Raw genomic sequence first — 10000 nt, forward strand, 5'->3', positions numbered from 1 at the left:
TCTCTCTCTCTCTCACTCACTCTATTTCTCTCTACCCTATAGTGGAAGCGAACGGGCCGTGCGTTAACGTACTCCGGGTATCGTCGTCGTCCTCGTCGTCCTCTACGTCCTCGTCCTCGTCCTCGTCCTCGTCCTCGTCGTCGTCCTCGTCGTCGTCGTCGTCGTCTTCGTCGTCGTCGTCGTCGTCGTCGTCATCGTCGTCGTCGTAAAGGCTACAAGAGCCGCCGGCCTTTGCGCGTGAGCGCGTTAACATTCACATGCGAATACTGTACACGTATATTCACCTAAGCACCAGTCAGGCTCCGTTCCAGAGGAGATTCCGTTGGTGAAGTTTCGTTGTGTTGGTACGCGAGGGTGCGGCCAGGCTGAGTAGCCATCCATAGGAGCATATATGCTACGTGCCACAAGCTCTCTGTATCTATATGCTATATGTCTATATATAGTATATATGTAAGCTTCTATATATACCTCGTATATATATATATATATATATATATATATATATATATACATGTATGTGGATATACATGGGACAGGAGTGGTACGAGGTACGGTGATGTATCGGCGCCCGCGGCGAGACGAATGGTACGGACCCTCCTATGGCCACCATTACCCCACCGCACATTGGCCAATATCGGCTCTCCTGCTGTCCTTCTCTCTAACTCTCTCTATCTCTCTCTCTCTCTCTCTCTCTCTCTCTGTCTCTCTCTCTCTCTGTCTCTCTATCTATCTCTCTATCTATCTATCTCTCTCTAACTCTCTATTTCACTCGCTCTTTCTCTCTTACACTACCCGATCATCTAGCTAGGTATCGTCGTCCGGTTGCCTCGTCACGAGTCCCCTAACACGACACTTCCACGGGTGTTACGTGATTTCAGGAAAAAATCTCTTCGTTCCCATTTGATTTAGATTTTTACGTTTGATACTAGAAATTTTGGTGTGAATGATATTATCAATGTATATATATATATATATACATATGAAAGAATACGTGTACATTTAATAACCCATTGAAATCTATTCAGGACGTCTTTCTTTCTTTTTTTCTTTTTTTCTTTCTTTCTTTTTTTATTTGCTTTTTTTTCCCCCGTTTCTATTTTGTTTCGTTTCTTTTTTTATAAAATCGTCTCTCTCTCTCTCTCTCTCTCTCTCTCTCTCTCTACATACACACACACACACACACACATACACACGTACACAGACGCACACGTACGTACATACGTATCTCGACGAATAACCGATAATAATAAAACCGAAAAAAGAACAAACGATCTTAAAATATAATATCAATGAAGATAAATTAATAACGTTCAGACTTTATTATTGGAAAATATATTTTATCATTCGTCGTTTATCGTTCATATTTATTATATCTTTTATTATTATTATTATTATTATCATATCTTTATGTATTATTTTTTTTTTATACATAACAATAAAATGACGAGGATGATAAAATGTACGATGGCGAATAAGAGCTTATTGATAATTAAAGGCGGTGTAGGGGATGGGAGGGTGGCGATGGGGAGTGGGTGTGGTAGAAAAGAAGAAAAGAAAGAAAAAAGAAAAAGGAAAAATCAAAAACAACGATCTCTATAATGTTTAATTATACGCGTACTAAGATCCGTCGTTCTATTATGGACCGTTGGGCGATAATTAACGAGAAACCATCGACGGTAAACGTGCGAGCAAATATTTGCGGACTACTCGAGATCGTTGTCCTACACGCTCATGCTTATAGTGGCTTTTCAACAGTAGGAAATTCAAGGGGTAGACCTTTCTTGGTGCTCATGAATTTCTACGCCGTGATACGACGAACCGTATATAGAGTGGTCGTGGTCACTTTAAGCACGTGCGTGTACCTACACGAGAGGGTTGAAAACTTTCGCGAACCCCTATACCTATAGGATATATTTGACGTGATATGTGGTACGGATACTGGGAGGGGGAGGGGAGGAGGGGTGGAGGGGTGGAGAGACTGGCGAGGGAGATACAGGTAGGGAGGGTGGTCTCGAGGTCTTTTAAGCTTACCGCGTAAAACCAACGTTATATGGGTATCGTTAGATTTTAGTTAACCGTAACGTTTTTCTTACACCGAAAAAGAAAGAAAGAAAGAAAGAAAGAAAGAGAGAGAGAGAGAGAGAGAAAGAGAGAGGGAGAGAGAGAGAGGGAGTACGTTCAAATTTTCCCCCGACGTTAAAAGCTATTTTATTAACGAGTAACGTTCTTTATACGCTTGGATTATATCGCAGAATAAAAAGAAGGGAAAAGAACGAAACGAAAAGAAAAAAGAAAAAAGGAACTAGAAAGGAAGTAAAGGAAGATCATGATAACCTCCTCGAAGCACGAATTAAAAAGATTTTTATTGGCCTGTAAAAACGCATTAACGATCAGGACATTCCCTCCACCCATCCTGCCCCCTCCCCTCCCCATACCCTCCGTCCTCTTAGAAATATATACATAAAAATAAATCTCCATGTTGAAATTGTATATATATATATTATATATATGTACATATGTAGATATATATATATATATATATATATATATATATATATATATAAAGAGTTGGTTTACGATACAAACGATCGAGCAACTTGAATGAAATTCTCCCATCGAGATATCAGTAGGTACGGCGCGAAGATTATGAGATTAACGGCTGATAAAAGAGGGTCAAAAGTTAAAGAGCCACTTGTGGACTCGACGTTAGTATCTATTTAGTTGCCCCATAAGGTTCTCTTTATAAGGGGTGATGCTTGCACCCTAAAGCCCAATCTCACTTTCTCTCTTGCGTTCTTCTCTCTCTCTCTCTCTCTCTCTCTCTCTCTCACTCTCTGTCTCTTTCTCTCTCTCTCTCTCTCTCTCTCGTTTCGTTAGTGGCAGCAGCAGTAGCAACGGCAGCCCCTTTCCAGCTTGGGAATTATCGCTTGACGACCCATCAAGTAAACCCTCTGCCGACTCATTCGAACCTCTTAATGAAATTCTCACCCCTGACTGACTGGCTTGGCTCGATGGCTGGATGGTTAGTTGGCAGACAGCGGGGACGATCCTAGAGTGTGCCCCGAGAGGGTTGGGAGGGCGCAAGAGTGAGAGGGAGGGGGGATCGAAGAAAGAGAAAAGAGATGCGTTCTCCCAGTTCCTCTCTCTCTCTCTCTCTCTCTCTTTCTCTCTCATTCTCTAACATTTTGTCTTTCTCTCTCGTTCTCGTCTTCGTCGTCGTCCTATCGGTGCCTCAAGGGAAAGTAGAAATCTCTCGCGCCCAAAGTGGTTGAAGGCTTCACTCCCTACTTCTTCTTTTTTCTTCTTTTTTTCTTCACAGCATCCCTTACAGCTTAACTATATATATATATATATATATATATATATATATATATATATATATAAGGGTGTGCAACGGGAGACCCTTCCGAAACACGCGAGCCCCTATAGGATGACTCGTTCTCTCTAGATATCTATGTCTCACTTTCACACCAGGGATTATAAACCATTAACGCGTTGATATTGCATTATACGCGTGTCTAGATTCCCCCTTTTTTTTCTTGCAACACCATTAATTACTGTATATGATATTTGCGTGAATCACGTAACGTAATACTGACCTGTTTTATTGAATTAATCGAAAAAAAAAAAAATGATATCGTTCGAATTCGACAGAGCCAATGAGACACGTCAAGGCCGAACATATGCAACACGAGAAAGACCTTGACGATGAGGATGATCTTGATTTGGAAGAGGATCCACGTGGACGAGGAGAATTACCATTTCATCATACGATGCAACATCATCATCATCATCATCAAGGTTATGCGACGGACGAGCATTTGAAAGACGAAAGTATTAAAACGGATTGCAGCGGTGGTGGTGTACCGATACCAGCGACGAAACCAAAAATCTGGTCATTGGCGGATACGGCTGCTTGCAAGACTCCACCACCACCGTCTCATCCTCATCATCAGCAGTATCATCATCTGCATCATCAACAACATTACGCTCAACAACAACATCACCTTGGCAATCAAATACATCATCACCACTCGCAACAACCTTGGTTAGGATCTGGTGGTGGTGGTGGTGGTGGTGGTGGTGCTGGTGCTGGTGGTGCTGGTGGCGGTGGTGGTAGTGGTGGTAGTGGAGGTGGTGGTGGCGGTGCTGGAGGTGGTAGTTTGAGTACATCCTTCGCGTTACCTTCGTCGGCTTCCATGAGTCCTTCGGCGGCAGCGACTGCACCTTATTCCAGTGCTGCCGCACGATACGGTGGTTTCCTATCGTCCTCATCCGGTGGACAACTTCATTATAATCCAAATTCCTCATCTGGTTCAACATCGTCCGCGTCCTCGTCAGCTGCGGCGGGGTTTCCAGAAGTTGGTACGGATACCCCACCTCAGACGCCACCCAATATGAAGGTGGCCACTCCGAATGGGGTGATCCAACCACCACCGGCCGGTTATTGCCCCACTGGCAATACCAATCCAACGAGCAACGGTAATCCAAATCATTATGCAACGAGTCATCCCGGTGCTGGCGGTTATCTATCCGCTACATCTGGATCAGCTGGTGGGGCCTCGACGTTTGCCTCGAGACTTCAAAGTTCACCGCACAAGGACTTCTCACCGGCGGGACAAAATTCAATTCTTCATCAGCACCAAACCACTGCCAGTTTACCACCAACAGAAGCTACAACTGCGTTTAAACCATTCTACAAAGGGTGAGTATTTATCAAATATCGATTAAAATCTTTTTCATTTAATCCGTATAATTCCTTTCTTAAACGTAACGTCATCTTAATTCTTCTTTTTCTTCTTCTTCTTATTTTTTTTTTTGTTACTATCATCATTATCATTACAGATCACAATCAATGGGTAGTGGGTTCGTATCGCCGGTCTAAGAAACGTCCATAGAGATCGAAGAAAATCGTCCCTATCTCTCAAGGTGAGTCCATATACATATAAAAAGTATAGTAATCGATAGATCGTAGATTAGATCCTACCGAGATCGTTTAACGATCCTCGAATACCTAACCATTGCGAAATTCATTAATGCTCTTACCGTTAAGCAATAAATTTTCTCTTTACATTCCGCGTACTCGTAAGCCGATCGTAAGCGATTTAATCGCCATCAGCTAAATTAGTCTACGTCCTGCGTTAAGGGGTAAAAAAAAAAAAAGGAAAGAAAAATTAAACTCATGAGAGAAGAGAGAGAAAGAGATATATATATATATATATATATATATATATATATATATATATATATATATATATACGACGAATGTTTGGATACTGTTTAGGTACGTTTAACAGAGACAACGAGTTTGTACGTTTTATCGTATCCGTGAATCATGTCTTAGTTTAATCCGTTTTATTCTTAACACCCAAATTCTCTCTCTCTCTCTCTCTCTCTCTCTCTCTCTTTCTCTTTCTTTCATACTCGGACATCACTGTGGACGATCGATAAAGAATTAATATCCGGCGAGTCGATTGGTCGTTAGCCTGAGTCTCGCGTTGAAATAATAATAGCGTTGGGGTATTGAGTAGCGCGTGGGCAGTCGATGGAGGGCGAAAAAAAAAAATAAAAAGAGAGAGAGAGAGAGAGAGAGAGTGAGTGGATCGACGAAAAGAAAAGAGAGAAAGAGAGAAAGAGAGCCTCTCGCCACCTCCTTGACAGTGACAAATGAACGGAGATTTCAATCAGTGAATGGAATCACCGCTCTGGCTAGCTGCGTCTTTCTCTTACACACGCATGATACACGCGTAGGTCCTTGCGTGCGTGTAACGCTTGGGAACACTATACTCGGACACACCTCAACCTGTCGCGTTAGTAACCGAACGAACGACTTCGGCGGCCGGTCCAGCTCTCTCTCTCTCTCTCTCTCTCTCTCTCTCTCTCTCTTTTTCTCTCTTTCTCTCTTCTCTCACGAACGAGATACCTTTCGAAGCGACGAAAGACGATCGGATTTGAAAACGTAAAGTGCACTCTCTCTCTCTCTCTCTCTCTCTCTCTCTCTCTCTCTCTCTCTCTCTCTGTCTCTGTCTGTCTGTCTCTCTTTCGTTTTCTCTCTAGTTCTTATATTATTCCAAGTTTCTCCTCTTCCTTGATGTTTACTTCCAGTGTTTCTTTTTTTTTTCCTTTTTTATTCTTTGTTCGTCTTTCCCTTCTCTTTTCTTTTTTTCTTCTTTTCTTCTTTTCTCTCTTTCCTTTTTCCCCCACGTGAAATTTGTTTAGAATTTTTTTCAACGAGCTGCTTATATGACGCGACTGGATCACCGATACTCGATCATTTTATAATAATCGATATGTTAATTGACGAACAGTATGATAGCTCGTATCATACTTTTCGACGTACCTTCATTCGAATATTTTTTTCTTTTTCTTATTTCATCAATTTTTTTGTTAGTTTTTAATTTTCGTTTTTCTTTTTCTTTTTTTTTCTCTTTTTTTTTTTTTTCTTTATTTTCTTTTCTTTTTTCATAAAATTCGTTGTCGAATCTCTTTTGAGAATTATCGCCTGACACGTACGAGTACGTAGAGTGACACATACGCTTATTTTATAGTAATTAATTAATATTTTATAGTAATTAATTAATCATAGTTATACTCGATTTTTTATTTAGTTTCTTTTTCTTTTCTTTTTCTCGTTAATCCTTTCTTACATTCAACTATTTTCTATTAGAAAATTTCAAGAGAATTTTATTTTATTTTATTTTATTTTATTTTATTTTATTTTTATTGTTGTTCTTGTTATTTTGATAATTATCACGTTGAACGCTGATACTCTAATTAATTAATTAACCGAAAGTTATATTCGTCCTTTACGACATTTCGTCATTTGAGGGTATTGTTTAGAAAATTTGATTAAAATATTAATTAACTAATCAGCTAAAAAGTATGTCCTCCTCGTTCCTGACATATCTACATTCGAGCTATTTTGTTTTAGAAAATAGTATTACTACATTCACGAAAAATAATTACACTATACCATTCGACGTTCTTCAATTTTAATAATAATCAACTAATTATCTTTAAAGTACAATTTCTAATTTAACAAAAAAAGTACGCTAATGAACTTTCTTGTATCTCTTATCTAAAAGAAAAAAAAAAAAAAGAAAAAAAAAGAAGAAAAAAAGAAAAGAAAAGAATAGAAAAAAGAATTATGAGAGACGTCATTTCGAATCGTCTAACTAATGGAAAAATTATTCGTTATTATTTTACGTTCAAGTTACGTATAAATGTGTGAAAAAAAAAAAAAACTATTTTTCTTTTCACCGATAATTTAATAAACAAAATTTATTTCATTTCGATCGAACGATTGAATGCGTCAGATGTAGTGTAAATTTTTTGCGACGTTGTAAGTTCTTTTTTCTTTTTTTTTTTTCTTTTTTCAATGCGTCCATATAATGGACACAAGTAAAGAAAGATATACGTTAGAATAATGTTAGAAAATTCGAAGAAAAATTGCTACGTTAAGAGAGAATCAGAATGATAGTTCACTCGTTTTCCCTTACAAAACGATAGAAAACGATATTCTCATCTCCAGGGTTTACTCATGTCGTTCGTCTTTTTCCCGAAACCTTTCTCGTGAAATCGCAGTAAAGTCATGGCTAAGGTATCGGTACCGTTCCCTGAAGAGGGGGTATCCTATTCGATTCTATTCGATTTGATTCGATTCGATTCAATTCGAATAGACGACGAGGTAGAATAATGGGCTCTCTTTTTACCCCATCATCAAGAAAAAAAAAATAAAAATAAAATAAAATAAATTTCTTTCCAAAGCATCATCCGAAAAAAATCGAAACGTAAGTACACTTACGGTGTTAAAAGGAAGAAAAGAAAAAAAAATAACAAAACAGAAAAGAGAGAGACGAAATAAGAAACAAAAAAAAAAGAAGAAATTTTCCTTAATCTTAATATCGAAGAAAAAAAAGAAAAATAAACAACAACAAATCGATTCTTTATCAAAGATCGTATTAAAGGGAAATGATATCGATATTCTTTGATATTAATAAAAATCTTTTTCTTTCAACATTATTTCACATTGTAAAATTGTTTTGATATTATTCGATATTAAAAAAAAAAAATTCTCTCAATATTATTCGATATCATAGAAATTTATTTAAATGTTAATCGATATAATGTAAATTGATATTGTAAAAATTATAACAAATTTTTTCTTCGTAACGTAGTCCAAAAAAAAAAAAAAAAAAAAAAATTCGTAACGAAAAGTCCTTTGAAAGAGAGATCTCTATCTTTGTCTACCTGGATACTTAAAAGAAAAAAGAAAAAAAAAAAAAAAGAGAAAAAAAAAAAGAAAAAAAAGAAGAAAAAAAAAAATTAAACGAAAAACAAAAGAGAAAGAACAGAAAAATAGAAAAAGAAAGAAAGAGAAAAAGAAAGTAGAAGAAAGAAAGCAAAGGGAGAAAATTCAAAAGAGACCATTCTATACGATGAAAATCTATAGAATTCAAAAATACGTGGAAAATTTTTCAAATATGAAATAATACATTTTCGTTTGGCGTTATACGAATGAAAGTGAACAAAGATACTGTGCCGACCTTGTCTCACACCTTTCACATTAGAGATCTCGAGGGAAACGTGGTGACGACGAAGATTCGCCCTCGAATCTTTCGCTAAGAGATTCGGCTTCTGCAACGCAAAACTCGTCGTCCGTCGAACGGGTGGATATGTTGTTGCTTTCGTAGGATGGCAAAAGTCGTGAAAGAAAGAAAGAGAAAGAGAAAGAGAAAGAGAAAGAGAAAGAGAAAGAGAGAAAGAAAGAGAGGCATCCTTTCGGAGGGAGCCGGGTGTTAGCCGGTACTCCCTTATCTCGTGGCGATCTGATCCTAATTTATAGCCGCGTCCCAAATAAACTAGTTTTCGCTGTCGTCACCTCGCCTCTCCTCTTCTCCCGTCTCAGTATACCAGTGCGGAGACCGTTGTTGGATCCTCGTGGCTTGGTCGCTTATAATGCCACTCTCGTTCTCTCTCTCTCTCTCTCTCTCTCTCTCTCTCTCTCTCTCTTTCTCTCGACCATCTTGATCTCTCATCCTTTTTTCTCCTGCCCCTTCGTTTTCCTCTCGTAGAAACGGACAGGTATACGAGAGCATAAGGACCAACTTGCTGGAGTAGAGTGCCTTTGGCAGCACCTACCAAGTAGAGACTATCTTCTTTCCTTCCTCTTCTTCTTATTCTTTTTATTTTTATTCTTATTCTTCCTCTTCTTATTCCTCTCTTTCTCTTTCCTTCGATCGAAAAAATAAAAAGGGAGAAAAAAAGGGGCAGCAGTAAAAAAAAAAAAGAAGAAGAAGAAGAAGAAGAAGAAGAAGAAGGAGAAGAAGAAGAAAAAGAATAAACACACCGTAGGACGTCCAGCCCCCTGTAATTGGCAATTAGCGCGAGGATATTTAATTGCCATTAGGGTGGACGGTGGGCTTCGAAACCTTCTTAACCTTAACCTAAACCCAAACTGTTTCGTCCTGACCCAAAGCAAAACTCGACACCTTACCTCTTACGATATTTACACGATCTACCTATGCATCTGCATAAAATTCGCGACCACCATAGAACCAACCATCGACCACCGACCACTACACCATCACCATCACCATCACCATCATCAACAACAACACAACACCATCACCATCATCATTATCAACATCGCCATCCTCCCTACTAATACTAACATACCAATATCATTCGGGAACTCTGTCCGTGTACTTCGAACGAAGGCGAGAGGATAGCCGATCTTTTTAACGGCTTTAAGATTCCGGGAGGATTCAGGTGTCTCCTTAATAAATCCTCCGAGACGTTGTCGCGATTCTTACCTCCCCTTTTCTCTATCACTCTTCCCTCTCTCTCTCTCTCTCTCTCTCTCTCTCTCTCTCTTTCTCTCTTTCTCTCTTAGCCTTCCGTTTCGTTCTCGGCAGTTCATCCGAAAAGACCTCGAAGAGAGAACCGTCGCGATGAAACGACGCGCACGTTTCTGGAATTCTCAGCGTGTTTCATCGGT

At 38.9% G+C, this 10000-nt stretch overlaps 1 protein-coding gene across 2 annotated transcripts in view; it reads left to right on the forward strand.

The window, feature by feature from the left end:
- LOC118443993 (homeobox protein araucan) overlaps window positions 1-10000 on the forward strand; it is a 138216-nt gene that overhangs the window by 118008 nt on the left and 10208 nt on the right. For both annotated transcript variants that reach the window (XM_035871757.2, XM_035871758.2), the window contains exons 5-6: window positions 3655-4705; window positions 4846-4929. In XM_035871757.2, the coding sequence (XP_035727650.1) occupies window positions 3655-4705; window positions 4846-4885 (1091 nt within the window). In that variant the 3' untranslated portion in view covers window positions 4886-4929. The remainder of the gene's footprint in view (window positions 1-3654; window positions 4706-4845; window positions 4930-10000) is intronic.

This window comes from Vespa mandarinia, chromosome 21 (assembly GCF_050613455.1).
Source record: "Vespa mandarinia isolate Hongniang chromosome 21, ASM5061345v1, whole genome shotgun sequence".
In the NCBI taxonomy this organism is placed as follows: domain Eukaryota; kingdom Metazoa; phylum Arthropoda; class Insecta; order Hymenoptera; family Vespidae; genus Vespa; species Vespa mandarinia.